Raw genomic sequence first — 17,889 nt, 5'->3', positions numbered from 1 at the left:
CGCATCTCATTGCGGTCAGCTAACATTCTTTCCTGCAGCTCCATCGCGGGGCATTATCTCGGTGAAGCTCGGTGAATCGTGGTGAATGTGTGACCCGGCTAAACTTCGGCAGACTCTGCTGTGTAGCCGGTTGATCGGAGGTGCAAAATTCCGACCTCGGAATGATCCGCCTCCGCCGACTTTGCACCCGGGGAAAAAGTCTCTAGCAGCGCCATCACGATCCTTTCCCTCGTCGCGAACGAGGGCCGCTATTTCAACATCGCTTCTCAGCGATATCTCCACCTTTTCTCCCGATAATCAATTCGTCTACATCACTCATAATTCTTCAAAATGGTATGCGCCCACGTCTTGGATCATGCCCGCCATGTTCCTTATTTCAAGAATCGCCGCATTGGTTGGAGTGGCGGCTAACATAACCCCAGGCGCACAAATTCGTGGTCACGGCCTTCCTAACAGGCTCCCGAATCCTCGGTCGATCATTCGTCGCAGCTTATAAGCAGGCTCAGGCTGCTTCAGCGTACCAGCGAGCGCAGGCCAAGGCTGGCAACCCATCCGCTGGTGCCTCTCTCTCATCTGGCATGACTCTCGATGAGGCATGCAAGATCCTCAACGTCAAGCCCCCGGCTGGTGGACAAGCCAATGTCGAGGAGGTTCTCTCACGTTATAAGCGACTGTTTGACGCCAACGATCCTCAAAAGGGTGGCAGTTTCTATCTTCAGAGCAAGATCGTAAGAGCAAAGGAGCGATTCGAGCGAGAGATTGGTCCTATACGGGAGAAGATGGAGCAAGAGGCTGAAATTAAAGAGGGCTTCAAGCCCAAGGTCTACAAGGACTGACGACTCTCCTTGAGCAAATGAAACTGGAAAAAGCAACACTTGTACGATGACCTCGTAAAGGAGTTCTGAGGGACGGGAGGGAGGAGTTCACTTTCTCCATGTATACAATGTACATCTTCACTCGACTGCGGCATGGCACGGCGTTTATTGGGTTATCGGTGGCGTGATGAGCCGCTCGAGGTTGGTTGGTTCTTAGACGAAAGAAAAAAGAGACAGACGACCTATGCTATCTTATGTTTAATACAACTGTACGATATCAGCGGAGTACTTTTGGGTTGGATGTGAGTAGAAATGAGGCCACGAGTTGGCGTGAGTTGAGGGCGTATATGTCGGCAACGAATGTCTAGTCAAGGACAATGTGGTGTGTCTTGCGAGGACATTTTGGTATCCCTGAGACAAACACACCTCACTGGGTACTGATCTATTATAGCCACAAAGCTATTCACACTGCCGGATTCTTCTAGGCTTATAAGTCGTCTCTTGGCTCTATACGTGGTGTAATAATAGTCTAGGTAAATCATGAAAAGGAGTAACTAACTGTATTGTAAGATCAAACCACAAACTTTCCCACAAGATGTAACACGCTGATGAAATCATACAGATGTAATCAAAACTATCTTTCATTCTGTTCCATCCAAGGCGCAATCGCAAAATTAAATCCAGCCATAATTTCCGGTTTGCACAGGCTCTCCAGTTGTCCTCCATTCTTGAGGCGGCTGAGGTTCTTCCTGTCTACGACGGGATCTGTTTATGGAGAGTGGCCTAGGTATTTCGACTGACTCTGGAGATCCGCTGTCCTGGCTGTAGACACTCGAGTTGCTGCGATCTTGAGCTGGATCAGGAGTTGGTACTTGAACCGAAGGGGCCTGGACTTGATGTCCTGGAATAGCGCGAGGAGTACGTGGGATAAATGGATGTACTACAGCGGCGGGAGCTTGAACTGGTTGCTCAGGAATAGGAGGCGGGGGAGGGGGAGGGGGAGGAACTGGATGAGGCTCGGGTTCCCAGTCATCAGCTTCCTCGTCATCAGGATCTGGTTCTTCAGGCTCGTTCGGTGGAGGAAATGGAAACTGGTGCCTTCTGAACCAGTCCCTCACCGAGGCCACCAGATTTCTGGCCTGTCCCTCATCGGCCTCTGAGTCTGAATCGTCGAAGGCGCTGCCTCCAACCTCATTAGCTTCACCCATTGGCTCCTCTGGGTCATCATCAAACTGAATATGCTGGCGGTGTTGAAGGCATTTCCAGGTGACCAGAACGGTGAACACGATGAAAAAGAGAACTGCAATGATGATACCGGCTGTTTGAAGGCCAGCAGAGTGTTTCTTCTTTTGTGGCGTTGGAGTGTCAGTCCCTTCTGGGTCCAATGTTGCTGAAGTCTCAGTCAAACCCATCGATGTCGCTGTACTCTTCCCCGGACTCATTGATGTTTCCGTGGTCTCACTGAGACCCATGGATGTTGCTGTACTCTTCCTTAGATCTATAGTAGTGGATGCCGTCGTGGTAGTGGTCTCGGTCTCGGTCTCAGTCTCGGTATGTGTTGTTGTTTTCGTAAACCAAGCCAAGGTAGTGCCATCGTCAGGACCTGGAAGAGTTGACCATCCGACGCGAGGCTTCGTCTGTGTTATTCTGATACTCGTGATGCTTAGTGTCTCCTTGGGTAGTTTGAGCGCCGCGACCGAACTGGTAATACCGTTTTCTGGTTGTTTAGGACCATGGTCATCGCGACCTGACTGTTGAGGATCATTATTGTTAAATGTAGCGCCATAATCCGGACCTGGAGGGGTTGGCCATCCGATGCGAGGTTTCGTTTGCGTTGTTTTGATACTTGTGATGGTTGGTGTCTCCTTGGGCAAGCTGAGCACCGAGGTCTGGCTGGTTATGATCTTGTCTGGCTGTTGAGGATTATTGTTACTAAACGCAGCGCCGTCATCGGGACCTGGAGGGTCTAGCCATCCGACACGAGGTTTCGCCTGTATTGTTTCCATACTCGCAATGGTTGGTGTCTCCTTGGGCAAGCTGAGCACCGAGGTCGGGATGGCTATGACCTTATCTCGGTCTTTAGGGCCATGGCTATCGCGACCTGGCTGTTTGGGGCCATAGTTACTGCGGCACACGTCGCAGATACTTTTGTATGTTGCATCGTTGTCTTCGTCATACCTGAAGCCGCCGGCGTCGTCATTAGGCACTTCAGGGTGAGTTTCGAATGAGTTCTTGCGACAAGGGCCACTATACGGAGAGAAGATATCAGTATAGTCCTGAGATGAGAGATGAAGTATATATGACTTACCAACCTGACAACAACCAGTTGCGGTCTATCGTCGCGTCTGTGACTTCACTTTGGCAATTCAGGGCAGCTACGTGTATTGCCATAACTACTAGGAGGGAAAGTCTGGGAAGAAACATCTTGCAAAGTGTTCCAAATAACGGAAAACCTTTAGATGCTGGAAGTTAGGCGTAGTGAAGTCGAGTCTTCGATGGCTGTAGCAAACGCAACGGTATAGGGGTATAAGGACCAGAAAGGACAGAACGGATGAGATGCGGGCGATATTCGTATGTTTTGCGTCTCAAGTTCCATTCTATGTCTTGCACTTCTAGGCTTCCAGATATACATCCAAAGGTAAAGTTTTGTGCGTGAATCCTCTCATGGTTGCCAACGAAACTCTACGACAGTTGTTTGCTGCAGACTCTAGCGTTTGTCACAGTGTCACATGCGACTCATTCAGACACGATATCAAGGTTTTGCCAAGGGTGCCTTTTAAGTCTGAGTTATATGCGGAGGTCTAACGAGGGCCTCTCATAAGTGAAGAGAAATCAAGCTTTGGGGTATACTTTCTTATATCAAACTTTGCTATTCTGCACGCTCCTTGCCCTTTGACTCGGGATATTGGTCGAGGTCTGTACTGTGTCCGTCAGGATGTCTCGAACCAGAAGGCTCGAACTTATAGTATTTGAGACCCATGTTACAACCATTTTCATCCAACTCGAAAGACATATGACGTGCATCGTTAGTTAGAAGCGCGTTGACATTGGTAGAGCGATAGGGGGCTGATATAGGGTTGAGCTCTTGACCGTAAGGCGAGTTTAACGGAGTTAGGTTTGAACGTGAAGTTCTCACGCCGCGTGATACACCAGTGCCGGGACTGGTGCTTGTTCGCTTTCGGCGACTTTGTAACCAAAACCAGATTATTGAACATATTGTGGCAAGTAGGAAGAGCACACCGACTGCGATAGGCGCAACCTCACCTGCTGTTAAAGAGTCCTTTGAAGACGAGGCTTCTGTACCTGTTGGTAGCTTCGGTTCATCTTGGCTCGTGGTAAACGATGAAGGCAAAATGGAGCTTGATCGTATGCTGTCACTTATAGTAACAGTACTCCAGAGTGATGGATCAGTGTTCGCATCAACGCTGGGAGGAAATAAAGGGCTGAGGTCTGTGGTTGGTAGACTTGTCCGAGCGGAACTTGTCGAATGGTCCTTGACAGCTGTTATTGTGATATGGGTAGTGATCTTGGAAGTGACTTTGGGCAATGGATCGATGGGACCTAGGTGCTTTGTTTCGAATACAGTGGTAAATGAAGTTAGAGTTGCCATCGAGGTAAGGGTTATCGTGTGTCTTGAGGTGAAAGTCACCGTTTCTTGAACCTTTTTGCGTGGGATTGTAATAATCTTCGCATAAGTGGAATACGGTTCTTGGTTGGATTTCATGTCGCTATAAGTATGACCCAAAGAATCGATGAAGATACGAGGCTCATTAAGGAAGTAAGATGTGAGCTCATGCTCAAATTCTTCGTTTTCGGTCGTTTCCAGGTCAGGAGACTGGGTTTGAGCCTCGTCGCTACCATAATGTCAGGGGTTGAGCGAATCCAGAGGCTGAGTTGTACTTACATGTACTCAGAGTCAGGAAAGGGGACAGCCATCTTGAGCAGTCATTTAAAGTCCTTTGGGGAAAAAGAACTGTTTGCCATATCTACTGTTTGTTGAAATCGCTCTTGGGAGAACGGCTCCAAGGGCCATGTATATAGTCACCATGCTGGGCTGATTCAAAGGTAAGTCCGTGTCTAGATCAGAGATCTAGTCACTTGCTATGAGTTGTTGGGTGTTGGGACTTATTAAATAGTGAAGAGACTTATCAAGAGTGATCGATTCAGAGAAATATAATGCTATTCGTGTAACTAATAAGTGCTATCACGAGGCTCTGCATCTGTGTCGACCTTGCGTACAGCCAGAATTATTTCCATGTCGTGCAGTCATTTATGATTTCAAAATCGCTGGCGCTGGCTCGACAGGCTGCACAGGGTCCGTGTAGGTGTGCCCAAAGGGACCATTGTCAAGCTGGAAGTTGAAATTGTTCTGATTGTACCTGTAACGCCAACGGAGCCCTAGAACCACAGCGGCAATGATGGAAAATATAAACAAAAATACGGCTATAACGAATACGAAGGTCCATCCGTCTGCAGATAGAGAGCCGATGGAGGATTCAGCAGTTGGAATTGCCAAACTCTCTGTAGTCGACGAACTTGAAGTCAGCTCCTCGCTCAAGGATGTCAGAGTTGCACTTGGCAGCGTCAAATGACTGATGATGCTGAGTATATCTTTATCACTTCTCGTGGTATCGGTAGGGCGCAAGACAAGAGTGAAAGTCTCGTGCTTATGCCTTGTATACCAAGTGAAGGGTTCCCAAGTCTCGGTACCTATGATTATCGCGCCATCTTTGATGGAAGTGCCATCAACCTTGTCGATGACTGTCACACCCTCTCTGTCTTTTCCTGGAAGGTCCTCTGATGAAAATGTGAAAACTGGCTCGAAGCCAGATGGAACTGTGCTGTAGACACTTCCAGTCAAATCTATAAGCTCGCGAGGGCCATTTTGGTGGTGGGTGGACGAAGGATCAGCCCCATGAGAGGCGGAGGTCTCCTGACTCTCCATGATCTAGTAGACTTTTATATTGTCGATGAGATATGTAAAACAAGACAGGCCTCTTACTTGGACGATTGGGCAGTTGGGCAAATGCTCGTGGAGGTTTGCGAAGAAATCGAACACAGGGGGAGGGGCTTTGGGGGACTATATATAAGTGGCACACTGAGCTGATTCAAGGTATTCCATTCTGTTATTGAAGATACATTACAGTCATTGTGAGTTACTATACGAGAGTAGATAGATCAGGTTGTGATCAGGCAGCGTAATGCATAGACTCAGAGGGGGTAGTGATATTTTGTGTAACTAAAAAACTATGGAAAGACACTGCATCCATGTTCAATCATATCCTTGTTAATCAAGGTCGCCTTGAGCCGTTGAGATTTTCAAGCTTTCCACCCATAGTCCGGAACCGCTTATTGTGGCTGTATCTCGGCATGGTTGTTGCAGACAGTGACAGCAACATTAGTTGATGCCCCGTACTGCGGTCCATATCGCGGTTTATGTCGTGGCTCAGATTGCAGCTCTTGTCGTGGTTGATATCGTGGTTCGTTTTGCAGTTCATGTTGCTCTCTATGCCGCGGTTTTGGTCCCTTTACACAACTTCGTACCAAACAAAAGATGAACATCGCAACACAAAGGGTACAAAAACCTGCGAACCCCCCTATTATATATCTTGTGGTATCTGATAGACCTGACGTTTCAGACGCAATCGGGGATGAAGACGGTGGTAGAAGCTCTGTGCTTGAATCGGTTGTGTATGATGTAGTCCAAGACCTTCCTTCACTTGATCTGTAAGAGGATGGACCGAGTAGAGTTGTCTCGGTGCTCAAGCTGAGCACCTCAGTAGTCGTCTCCTTTAGTGAAGTGTGCTCTGACTCCTGACTGAGGCTCGTCACGTCTGATGTGCTGCTTGGGGGGACGAACTTGGTTCCATCAATAATGGTGACTATCTCTATCTCAGTACCCGGGGTGAGCCTTCGCGGAATACTCGTCGTTATGGATTGTTCTGACTGTGTGACTGTGGTAAACCTCTCAATGATAGTCAAGTCGGCTGCAAGTTCCGAGATGCCTTGGCCAGGGCGCTCTGACCATGGTATGGTAAGTACTGGCTTGAAATCCGGAGGTATTGTACCGAATGTATGACCAGTGAGGTCTTTGAAATCACGAAGCTCGAATCTCTGGCAGTTCGGTGAAGCCTCATTCTCCGATAGTGTGTCCCCTTTTTTGTCCATGTTGAGGTTGGCAGATTGCAATTTGAGGTCATCAATACTGTCAAGAAAATTAGTGAAAGTCCTGTATAATAGCCTAGGTTTCTTATGAACTTACAACAGTTCAGGATCTGTGAATAGGAAGCACATCGTGTGTTTGAGAAATGGATTTGTGTCTGCTCGCGAAGGATGATACTAGGGAGGAAACGAGCAGTCAGGAATGTCACATTGTAGAACAGTCCCCCCAGAGGATTAAATAGTTTTAACGACGGTAGGATTGGCGGAGAAATCAACATTGACTAGCTGCAGTGTCATCTGTGGCTAGATGCTAAGCCTGGCAGGGTTGTGAGTAACTGAAGAAGAGGTCCATACTCTCAGAACCTAACCCAGCTCTGGTTAATCATGCCAGCACAAAACGAACCCAAGGATTATGCAGTCACGAAGGGCAAGTCATATATAAAGATGATCTGGAAAATGGTTCGTTGCTGAGCGACATCAAGTGTCGGGAATGATAGCACCACTCAGTTAAAAAGAGCCGATGACATAGATGGATGATCCAGGTACTTCCCGCGCTTAAATTCTTCTCGTTGGAACGACACGACATCTCTGAGATAATCTCTTGGACCTCAGTGTGTATCTGATGCTCGCCTAGCCCCTTCTTTTGAGTACCACCCATATATGCCTATTTCCAGCGCTTCAATACCACATATGTGTTCTCACATCTTCCTCCTGACCAGGCCCTTCCAGTAATCAAAGCTATTCTCGTCACTCTGCAATGCCCAGATCTTCCCTGTCGACCTCCCGGTAGCATCTATCTCTTCAACCTTCAACATTCCCCAATCCCGCGTAATTCCCACCACACGAGCCTTGACACCAGCTTCTGCCTCGAGAGTGACGTCTTGTCTTGTGTGTAACCAGTAGCGGTAGTAACGGGCTTCAAGATCAGCTGAGAACCCTTCTCGGAGGAACTGAGCGTAGATGGCTTCGATGCGTGTGAGAACGCGTGCTAGGAGGGTTTCGAGATGAAGTTCTGGTGCTCCTGAGGGAACGAGGTCGGATATGGAGATTGTGGGACGGGGGTTGATGGTATTGAGGCCTACGCCGAGGATGATTTGGTAGTTGCCGTCGAAATAGAGACACTGGGAGAGAATACCGCCGACTTTAACGTAGTGTGGTTTCTCCTTTGACTTTGTGGGATCAAGGGCATCTAGCAATGTTAGGCTTGGTCTTGCAAAGGAGCCGGACTGACTTACAAATGTCGTTGGGCCACTTCAGCTTGATGGGAATGTTCTCGTACCCACGATCATAAGACTGCACAGCCTCAACCATGGCAATAGCCGTGATATACTGAATAAATACAACAGGACGAGTCACAGCGAGGTGGGCTGGGTGGTTGATTACAGTCGAGAAGATGAGCATTCCAGGGGGAGCAATCCAGACGTTGGAGCCACGACCACGGCCAGCAACTTGGGTGGTAGCTGAGATAGTGAAGCCACTTGGGAGTTTCGGCATGAGCTTGGGGTTCCTGGTACATGTCAGTCTTGTAAGTCTCCTGTTTGGGAGGGGAACATACTTCTCAAGCATGGTATTTGTACTTGTGACAACTTCGCCGTACATGAGCAAGTCACCCCATGCCTTAGCAGTTGGCTCAATTTGTCGATAACGCTTCAGACTTGAAAAGAATAGACCATGGTTGAAATGTGGTGTAAGTTTGGGATGAGGAAGACCCTTCTCGTGAGGAAAGATCTTCTTGATGATCTTGCTGTAGTCAATGCTGCCATTCTCAGAGATGTTGGAATCCGTTGTCTCTGTCAGAGATTGCTGAAGCCCCTCGAGACTCCAGATTGTATCTTCATTCTGGATGTGAAAGGCGTCTGTTTCCGCTCGGATCCATTCTTCGCCGTTCTCCTTGTCGATGATGTCGCTCCAGTCAGTCAATAGCTCTGATACACCTGTGTCGGTGATGGAGGAGAGGTGAAGATGGGAGAGCGAGGGAACACCTGTGTCGTGAGGGCTAACCTCAAGACCGAGCTTTGTGAGACATGCCTTGAGAAAAGAAGCTCGGTCCTTGTCGGCGTCTGCTAGTTTGGTGACCAGGCCATCATATCCCGGGACGGTTGGCTGAGGATTCAAGTTGGCCGCAGCGAACCTAAAGTGTATGAGTCAGTACATGTATACGGTAAACATATTGAAACGTACTCGGGGTGGGGGCCAGTAAGCAAAGCTTTACCATCTCCGACTGTGCAAAGAACAACTGCTGCTTTCCCATCGCCGCCATCGACATCAAGCTCCTCATCGTAAGTAGCGAGAACCTCGACCTTTCTATCCTTGACCGAAGCAGCATCAACAAAGACACCTCCACCGTTATAGTAAGAGATGATTTCAGACGCAACCTCCTGTTCAAAGGCACCTTTGGGTATCGTCAAATGTACAGCCCTCGCTCCCTTTTCACTCCGATACTCAAAGCCTTTGAACGCACCACCTCGACAGGTCCCCGGGAAGAACCCTAGCTCTCTTCGTCCAACAACCTCCATGGGCTTGTTTCCCACTTCAAACTCGCACTTCTGTGTACCGTAGTAGCCGCCAGCACAGAAGCCCAGATAAGAGCCTCCTCGGCGAACATAGTCGCCGATACGACGATTTCCCTCACCATTCAATGCCTGGCAGTAGCCGAGATCGCCACCGCCTGGGAAGACGAGGAGTGCGCATGTTGCTTGCCATGGTTCTTTGAGGATGATGTTCTCTGTGATGGGGATGACGGCGTAGTTGGGGCCGAGAAGACGGCGGAGGGACCAGATACAATGCCGCACTGACTCAACTGTGGTGCCAATGCCTTGATGGTGAATCAGTGGGTGTCACAGCCTGTGAAGGGAGTTGATGGATCAAACCTGTGTAAACAAGCACGTTGAGCTTTGCTGGTGCCATTGTCAGTGTTTGGCTGATTCTGGTGATATCGTAGTTGTTCGTGTAGTCTTGTCACTTGACTTTTGCTGGATCTCGCCTCAGCCAAAATCTCCGCCTCGAACCACCTTTAACCTCTTTCAACGATAACACGCAAGACTCAATCACCACAATTTTGGACAAGAGACCGGTCGAAATTATGACAAAAGAAGAGAGCAATGCTCAGCAGAGCACGCAAGAAGACGACGATGAGCCCGATGAATGGTGAATGAGCGCTCTTTTCCGTTGAGACACCGAAAGCCGAGGCCTTTACTAACCGCTGATGAAGGGACAAGCGGATCTTTAGCACTGGATGCGCGGGTGAGTCTTGTTTTTCTTACAAAACCCAATGGCAAAATACAAAGGAAGATATGGAACTCTATGAGGTTCTATAAGTCTACGCCTCAACTACTTGCTCACTAATCGTTTTGTTGAGAAAAAGGCTTGCTAACAGGCATCACCAACTCAGATGAGAACGCAAAAATGACCGACTGCTACTTTGAAAAGAAGGATTGGCGCGCATGCGCTGCAGAAGTGAGTATCAAAAGTCCAATCTGATGCAATCACATTTATTTTATTTGTTTCGAGCTGCCTTGCAGCATTGCTCTTATGCTGTCATAGACCTGAGCTGACAGTATCATAGATGGAGCAATTCAAACAGTGCTGGAAGGCTCATAACAACGACCAACGTACAGAGACCAAGGACAATTGAAGTCGCATTATGGGAAATTTACTGTACTATTACTGTATAAAATGTACACTACCAAGATCAGGCTCTCCTTTCCAGGCGATCAGGAAACTATGACTCCAAATAAGTTCACTCAATCAAGGCATCATGATATGACATACACAGTACTAGCACTGTCCCCCACCGGACAATCAATCCACCCGCCCTTGAAATTATCGCCCATAGCTTCATCAAGCTTGAAGCTCACCATATACAACTCCCCATACCAACCCGCAATGTTCGTCCCTCGCCGCGCCCTCTTCGCCGCCCGAAGACTCCCCACCACCTTTCGTCCAATTGCACGATACGCTACCGAAGCATCAGACGTCACGCTGCAAAAGCCTGAAGAAGATGTTACACAAGTGAAGCAAGAAGACGTCGTTACAAAGCCCAAATACACTACCAGAGCTAAAGCTGCACCTTCGACTGCGTCTGCCAAGTCGCCAACTGCAAGATCTACACCGGCAGCCGCATCTACAAAGTCTACATATGCGCCCAAGACGTTTCCTCCAAAGCCCACGGCAAGCAGCAAGAGTGCTAAGCCGGAGAGCCCACACAAGCCTGTTACGGTGTCGAAGAGCATTCTAAGCGAGACTAGCGAGACGAACACGGAGAACACAGAGCACATCAATTGGGAGACGAGCTGGTATGGCCTTGGTGTGAAGGCTGTTACTCCTGAGCAGAGTGAGATTCTCGCACGACCAGTTGATGCTGAAGATGTGGAGGTCAAGCCCGATGGTATCATCTACTTGCCAGAAGTCAAGTACCGACGACGGCTGAATGAGGCCTTTGGACCGATGGCTTGGGGAATGGTCCATCGTGGGGAAGTCGTTATCGGTAACCAGATCGTGACGCGTGAATACGCTCTCATCGTAAACGGCCGGTAAGTGAACCAATCTCCAATATTATATAGTGACTTACAAGAACAGAATCGTCTCCCAATCGCAGGGCTACAACAATTACTTCAGCCCCGAATCTATCCCCGCCGCTATTGAGGGTGCCAAGTCAAACGCCCTGATGCGTTGCTGCAAGGATCTCGGTATCGCCTCTGAACTCTGGGATCCTGTGTATATCCGCTGGTTCAAAAAGCATTACATAGAGGAAAAATGGGTCGAGCACACGGTCACTAAGAAGAAGAGGACTTTCTTTTACAAGAAGGGTCTTGCTGAGGCAACGTACCCTTACAAGTTTTGTTAGGCATCTGTCATGTATTCGTGCACTACATTTGTATAGAATCTCGGGGTAGATCCCCTACTGTATGATATGGATGGGCTAGACGTATGGCTTTGGCGCATGGAGCGATACTTAGTAATTCAGAGGAAAACGAATGAATCACGAATCATCAGACCAAGATCTACGGCTGTCTAAAGAAGAACGAGTTCATGTACACCAATCTCCATTTATAGATATGCACTGGAGCAGCTATCACGCCGAATATCAACGGGCCCATGTCAAAAAAACACCATATCTACGGAGGACCTCAGTAAGACCCATGATCATTCAAAACCCACTTCCCAGAATGGAGTTTCTATCTTTCCCTTCCGGAAGCGCTCGCTCCGCCACCTGATGCGGCATCACCGCCCCATCCCCAAGGAACCCATGAGCCTGATGCATTTCTAGTGCCAGCCCCCTGGTTTCTTCGGCGCACCTGACGATGGTCTTCGTCCGAACTAGTCTCTGCGTCGATCCTTTCGAAATCGGTCTCGCTGCGACTCTTGCTAATACCACTCCATCCGCTTAGTCCACTAGGTGGTCGCTGGGTAGGTTCGTCCTCTTCATTATTATCATAACCTCCGTAGGCCATGGGATCACGGCGAGTGCCTGTGCTTGTCTGGGCACGCTGGGCTTCGGTACGAAGATCCTGGGCCTCCCGATCAAGTGCCGAGATCAGGACATTTAGGCGATCGCGCTGAGCCGAGATGAAGTCCATCCTGGCCCCAGACTCGCGAAGATGCGGTGGGATCAATGCGCCCGAATTTGTGGGCTCACCTCCAACTGTTCTCGTACCAGCTGATTGTCCACCTACACCTGCGTTGGTAGCAGCTGCCACGGCGCTAGAGAGTAGGCTGTAAAAGTCGGTGCCGCTGCTGTTATTACCAGCCCATCGCGCAGCAGGGACGTTGAATCGTGACAGAAGAGACTGTGTATAGCCTTGCGCAGGCTCGGGAGGGGGCGACTCGGGTTCGGATGGTGGAAGACCGAGGACCTTGACCTTGAACTGCTCGATAGCGAGCTTGAGGTAAGATATTCCGGCAGCAGTCAAGCGCTCATGTGCGCTTGCGATGAAGTCGTCAATCTGCGTCTCGTTCTTTTCAAGATAAGGATGGACATATTCTTCGTATAGACGTCGAGCGCCTTGTGTCTGTGGGAGGATAAGGTAGAGGAGGAATAGTAAACGGAAATAACCGTAAAGCGGAATCCTGCCAGAGTCAGTACCGAAGGTGTCAGGTATGGGTTTTAGACATACCATGAGACAATAAACCAAACCCAAGACTCAGCGAGAAGACAGCAACTGAGCACCACCCAGTACATCAGCCATGGCGTCAGCTGGGTGGGATCATGTGTCTTGAGCGCTTTGTAAGATGCAAAGATAGGAAACAGATAACAGGCGACAGAACTATTGAGAACAGAGGAACAGTCAGTAAATCAGATCCATTGGCATTGGAGCTGATCGGGGTGGTTATCGCAATCTCGAGTATGACGCCTCATGACGAAGAGGTATAGGGCTGAAGCTTACGATAAGAGCATAGGAAAAAGGTCAAACATGACTGCAATCCGAGGTGAAACCTCGTGCGTAGTTCGACAGTTAAATCTAAATGTGAGCGGGGTTTGACCAACGGAGAAGAGGGTAATTGTCTCCGAGAGGTTGAAGGAAGAGAAGGGAAAAGGGTTTTCTGTAGGTGTAATAGAATAAGTTTGAGGATAAGGTAGGTGACGTTTAGTGGTTGAAGCTGACGGGAGCTGAGCTGAAAATGGACCTAAGAGGAAGTGGGCGCCGAAACTCCCGTGAGCGGGGGCGGGGCACTTTTTTCGCGTGACGGTGATGGCTTAGTGAGTGACCCACTGAGAGTTGGTGCTACAAATGGAGGAATAAGTCTCGAGTCAAAAAGAGCTGATCACCTGAATGCAGACTTGACCCTCGTGATAGAGGCAAGTGTCTTTTGTTGGGCACAATGACGACTTTTATTCTGATTCCCAAACTGAACACGGTTTCTTTGAGGGTTCTGACTCTCTCAACTGCGTAGTTGGTACACGTGTCTCGGAGGCGAGTCCTGTATCTTGAAGACAAGTGGTTTCATATTCGTGGATAGAGCATCAAGGCATCAACCATTTCGAAGCATACTGCGGTGATTCATCCCTGGCTGTCGCCTGGTGAAAACACATATAACGCGTGGTAATAGATCTAGGCAAGATATATATGCCATACCGTACTTGATCCGTCAAATGGGGAAAGGGAGAAACAAGATAATATCTTATGTGTGATCCTTAGGATACGAGAAGACAGAATCTAGGTACCGGGTGAGATCATGTCAGATCTATATCCAATCAGATCATCACGATATGCTTAATAATCAGCCATCCGGCTTATCTCTTCTGATGCAATACATCAATTCTGCCTTCTCGTATTCTAATGGAAGGAATAGGATATCGATATGGCTTACTTATCGGAATCTGAAGCGATGGGATATGGGCCACATTATAAATAGTTTCAGATTGAAGGATCACTAACAAAGTTTTGATGTCGCAGTTGACAACGGAGTCGGCATGACTCGGGCCCGGTCGGAGGCGCGGGCCAAGCCTCGTGCTCCGGCTTGGCTGAGTCCGAACTGCAACTCCAAGTCGGCACCAATATCAACGTAGATCTAAGGAAATGTTGAGCCTCATTATTTGACACGATAATATTCTTATTTGATCTCTACTTGTCGTGACGAAGCAATACTTGATACCTTGTGGAATTGTCATTTCTTGATCTGATTTGACCTGTAAAGTAAGTACCTAACAATATATTGGCTGTCAAGTCTACCCTACATATCTCTACAGCTTGGATCAACCTGGCTGTGAATATCCAGAATTTAAGCATAGACTTACAGTGAGGACAATGCTCTGGGGCTGAGTACGAATATAGCAATATTTGTAACGAAATGAGTCTAAGATAAGATCAACACCGGCTTGGACCTAGTGTCACGTCACGATGCAGCCATCATCACCATGGGATGTATATCCGGTCACCACTGCCGAGCTAGATCATGCAAGGCACGGACAGTAGATGCCCGTTGCGGCCGAGATAATCATGTTAGAGCGAGTAGATATGGCGCAAGGAGAACTAATTTCGCGATACATCTTTGCATATCCAATGACTTCTGGGCTGCCCAGCCACGTTCTCTATCCCTATCAACAGTCCACAGCAAACTCTAACTCAACAACACTCGCGCAAACCATGCCATGCTGACGTGGAATCTCATTAAATCTAGAAATAGCTTATCAAGATCTCTCGTATTAATGCGAATTATAGAACTCTATCAAACTCAGCCTCACGTTTCATGTCCATTTTGCCCGTCCGCCTCCCGCGGGCGCCCGATCGCCCGGAGCCCCGGACGGACGGCGCACCCGGACCCACCTGATCCTGAAGTGCACAATCGACTTTTTTTCTCCACTGCAGCTGAAATAGTATAGGAATTCAGGATCAGTGGTGCCAGTTGACGTAGTTGGGTCGTTATGCCCGCGGAGTCAGATCTTGGATATTTGTTCCGACGGGTGCCGAGATCTGATATCTTGAAACCTGCCCCTTTATAAAGACGTGAATCTGCTGTCTTCCCCAGATATCTAATCCATCACATCATAACAACCATCCAACAGTAAACAACTGCGAGCTCTGATCAGTTCCTGCATATCCAGTCCGGCCCTACCGAAAAGTTTATCAACTCTAATTCCAAGACGCTGTGAAGATCGCAAACATGAGCCACACACCACTACCCGGCGGGCTTATCTCTTTCGGCTCCGATGCCAACTGTACACTCGAATTATGTCCCCTCGAGTCGAGTATACTGCGATACCAACCGAATGTTCCCGCCAATGCCATTTTCATCGGAGTATTCGGATTGTCCATGGCTCTCCACATCTTCCAAGGCATCAAGATGAAGACATGGGGTTTCATGGCGAGCATGATGGCAGGATGTATTCTCGAGATTATCGGCTACATTGGGCGACTCATCATCCACGATAATCCATTCGACTTTATTGGCTTTCTATTGCAGATCAGTAAGTGTTTCTAAACCAAACTCGAACAAGCATGGATGGAAAGGGAGAACTTGACTAACTCTGGCCCAGTCATGATCACCATTGCCCCCGTTTTCTTCTCTGCTGCCATATATGTTCTTCTGTCCCAGGTGTAAGTTTCCCCAGTTCACTCAGAAGAAGCACAACTGACACTCTCAGCATCAACTTTGTCGACCCAAGTGTCTCTCGATTCTCCCCCAAGTATTTCTACTGGATCTTCATCCCTTCCGACATTATCTCCCTCATCCTCCAAGCCGTTGGCGGTGCAGTCTCAGTTGTTTCCACAGCGCAGGAAGACGTCAAGACTGGAGAGGACGTCTCCATCGCTGGTCTCGTCTTCCAAGTCGTCACTCTACTTTGCTTCGTTGCATTGTTCATCGACTACGTTATCAGGGCTTCCAAGTCACCGGCCCGATATCGCCTTACTAAGCCCATCCTCACTTTCCTCTTCTTCCTTTTCCTTTCGACCATCTTCATCCTGATTCGATGTGGCTACCGCATTGCCGAGCTCAATGGAGGATACTTCAGTGCTATCTTTCGAGACGAAGGTCTCTACATCGCTCTTGAATCTTGGTAAGAGCCCTTGAAGATTGTCACATTTATAGTAACAACTCACTAACTGTTCTTAGCATGATGTGCATTGCTGTTCTCCTCCTGAATGCTGGCCACCCCGGATATGCTTTCAAGGAAACCCCCGAGTTTACCAAGGAAATGGACCAGATGGACCAAGACGACAATACCGTCTTTGGAGAATAAGTCTCATCTTCGTCAGAACTCCTCAGATGGAGAACATGCTCGCGAGGACAAGGAACCCCCTCGACCTACCAGGGCAAGCTCAACCGATATTTCCTTTATTATCGATATTGTGCCTCGAATTTTAGCGTGTATATAAACAGTATGGCGAAATGGCGTTAAGATATGGCAATAACTGCCTGGAGGGTTATAGATGATTTTTTAGAAAGGTATGGCACAGCGTGTGCAGGCTTAGGTATAAAGTCCACGCGATTGGGCGACATGAAGAAGCTTAGATCTCATGTTGACTTCGTGGTAAAAGTGTTATAAAAAGAGATAAAAACAAATAGATAAAACAGTTAAAAATAAAGAAAAATAAATGAAAAAAGAATAGGGGGAAGGGAGGAGAAATACATGCTCTAGCAACCGTATAAGATCAGCCGTTTCCACTGTAGTATTGCCGAGTCTTCCACATGTACTCTGTAGTCTGCTCCGGGGATGAGATGAGAGGCAGATGACTTTGTTCTGATATATTTACGCCGAAATGACACCTAGCGAACACAGTATTGGAACATCGTCAAAGGTGAGTTGATTGTCCAGAGCGGTTAGATCTTTGGAACATCTTCTTCGTCTTTACTGCCTCCGAGGTGATTTGTTTGATAGTCCACGTGAGAATCAGACCATGTTGTCATCGCCAAAGGCACCTACAGGGGAAGGAAACCCCCAGTTGAATCTCATCACTCATGCTGAGTCTACATCCAGTGCCGAGAGTGAACTTTCATCTGATGGTTTCCGAAGGGATGAGCCGAGGAATGGGGGTTGAAGAACACCACTTTCGTACTCGTTCCTGAATATTCATCACTGGTCAGTGACGTACAACTCGTTCTGTGGCGTGCTGTTAGTTCTTGGGCTTATCTTCATCATTGCTGGGTCTGCCGTGCAATATGTAGAAGTTTATTTGCAAATCGCAACAACATATGGATATGCCTCGGCATTCAATAGTTTGGCAGACCAGGAACATGACGTTACCCCTGAAGGCTGGAATACCAATTAATGGAAGTGTAATGAAGCTTTCGTTCTTAGAGCGATCCCAATCACACAGACAGCATCGTTCTGGCTTCTGGTATGTTGGGTCTTCAATAGCTGTAGGGCCTATGCATCTCTCCGAATGATGATAGATAACGGTGCGCCGGCCTGAGAGTTGTTCTCATCTTGGCTCGCTTGACATGTCGTCTATCAATCATTATTGTGAGT

At 48.2% G+C, this 17,889-nt stretch overlaps 10 protein-coding genes across 10 annotated transcripts; 4 read left to right on the top strand and 6 right to left on the bottom strand.

The window, feature by feature from the left end:
• Window positions 1-330: 330 nt before the first annotated feature.
• FPRO_09302 (putative mitochondria-associated signaling protein) lies at window positions 331-836 on the top strand (the record flags this gene model as incomplete). The annotated part of the gene is made up of 2 exons (XM_031232680.1): window positions 331-333; window positions 423-836. The coding sequence occupies 2 exons, from the start codon at window positions 331-333 to the stop codon at window positions 834-836; spliced, it is 417 nt and encodes a 138-aa protein (XP_031082593.1).
• Window positions 837-1,489: 653 nt separating this feature from the next.
• FPRO_09301 (uncharacterized protein) lies at window positions 1,490-3,206 on the bottom strand (the record flags this gene model as incomplete). The annotated part of the gene is made up of 2 exons (XM_031232679.1): window positions 1,490-3,062; window positions 3,124-3,206. The coding sequence occupies 2 exons, from the start codon at window positions 3,204-3,206 to the stop codon at window positions 1,490-1,492; spliced, it is 1,656 nt and encodes a 551-aa protein (XP_031082592.1).
• A 478-nt stretch (window positions 3,207-3,684) lies between these two features.
• FPRO_09300 (uncharacterized protein) lies at window positions 3,685-4,751 on the bottom strand (the record flags this gene model as incomplete). The annotated part of the gene is made up of 2 exons (XM_031232678.1): window positions 3,685-4,669; window positions 4,720-4,751. 2 exons carry the CDS (start codon window positions 4,749-4,751, stop codon window positions 3,685-3,687), a joined length of 1,017 nt encoding a protein of 338 aa, XP_031082591.1.
• Window positions 4,752-5,085: 334 nt separating this feature from the next.
• FPRO_09299 (uncharacterized protein) lies at window positions 5,086-5,760 on the bottom strand (the record flags this gene model as incomplete). Its single annotated transcript, XM_031232677.1, has 1 exon — window positions 5,086-5,760. One exon carries the CDS (start codon window positions 5,758-5,760, stop codon window positions 5,086-5,088), a length of 675 nt encoding a protein of 224 aa, XP_031082590.1.
• Window positions 5,761-6,164: 404 nt separating this feature from the next.
• Window positions 6,165-7,109, bottom strand: FPRO_09298 (uncharacterized protein; the record flags this gene model as incomplete). The annotated part of the gene is made up of 2 exons (XM_031232676.1): window positions 6,165-7,020; window positions 7,078-7,109. 2 exons carry the CDS (start codon window positions 7,107-7,109, stop codon window positions 6,165-6,167), a joined length of 888 nt encoding a protein of 295 aa, XP_031082589.1.
• A 566-nt stretch (window positions 7,110-7,675) lies between these two features.
• On the bottom strand, window positions 7,676-9,884 carry FPRO_09297 (uncharacterized protein; the record flags this gene model as incomplete). The annotated part of the gene is made up of 5 exons (XM_031232675.1): window positions 7,676-8,166; window positions 8,213-8,484; window positions 8,533-9,108; window positions 9,159-9,792; window positions 9,848-9,884. The coding sequence occupies 5 exons, from the start codon at window positions 9,882-9,884 to the stop codon at window positions 7,676-7,678; spliced, it is 2,010 nt and encodes a 669-aa protein (XP_031082588.1).
• A 175-nt stretch (window positions 9,885-10,059) lies between these two features.
• FPRO_09296 (uncharacterized protein) lies at window positions 10,060-10,611 on the top strand (the record flags this gene model as incomplete). Its single annotated transcript, XM_031232674.1, has 4 exons — window positions 10,060-10,124; window positions 10,189-10,220; window positions 10,369-10,433; window positions 10,543-10,611. 4 exons carry the CDS (start codon window positions 10,060-10,062, stop codon window positions 10,609-10,611), a joined length of 231 nt encoding a protein of 76 aa, XP_031082587.1.
• Window positions 10,612-10,862: 251 nt separating this feature from the next.
• FPRO_09295 (putative MGM101-mitochondrial genome maintenance protein) lies at window positions 10,863-11,823 on the top strand (the record flags this gene model as incomplete). Its single annotated transcript, XM_031232673.1, has 2 exons — window positions 10,863-11,509; window positions 11,556-11,823. The coding sequence occupies 2 exons, from the start codon at window positions 10,863-10,865 to the stop codon at window positions 11,821-11,823; spliced, it is 915 nt and encodes a 304-aa protein (XP_031082586.1).
• Window positions 11,824-12,154: 331 nt separating this feature from the next.
• Window positions 12,155-13,392, bottom strand: FPRO_09294 (uncharacterized protein; the record flags this gene model as incomplete). The annotated part of the gene is made up of 3 exons (XM_031232671.1): window positions 12,155-13,046; window positions 13,094-13,243; window positions 13,364-13,392. The coding sequence occupies 3 exons, from the start codon at window positions 13,390-13,392 to the stop codon at window positions 12,155-12,157; spliced, it is 1,071 nt and encodes a 356-aa protein (XP_031082585.1).
• A 2,189-nt stretch (window positions 13,393-15,581) lies between these two features.
• FPRO_09293 (uncharacterized protein) lies at window positions 15,582-16,659 on the top strand (the record flags this gene model as incomplete). The annotated part of the gene is made up of 4 exons (XM_031232670.1): window positions 15,582-15,885; window positions 15,955-16,015; window positions 16,063-16,476; window positions 16,533-16,659. The coding sequence occupies 4 exons, from the start codon at window positions 15,582-15,584 to the stop codon at window positions 16,657-16,659; spliced, it is 906 nt and encodes a 301-aa protein (XP_031082584.1).
• Between the last annotated feature and the right edge of the window lie 1,230 nt (window positions 16,660-17,889).

This window comes from Fusarium proliferatum (genome assembly GCF_900067095.1).
Source record: "Fusarium proliferatum ET1 genome assembly, contig: FPRO_scaffold006, whole genome shotgun sequence".
Classification (NCBI taxonomy): domain Eukaryota; kingdom Fungi; phylum Ascomycota; class Sordariomycetes; order Hypocreales; family Nectriaceae; genus Fusarium; species Fusarium proliferatum.
The sequence above is the reverse complement of the archived record's forward strand: the minus strand, read 5'-3'. Positions and strand labels throughout refer to the sequence as shown.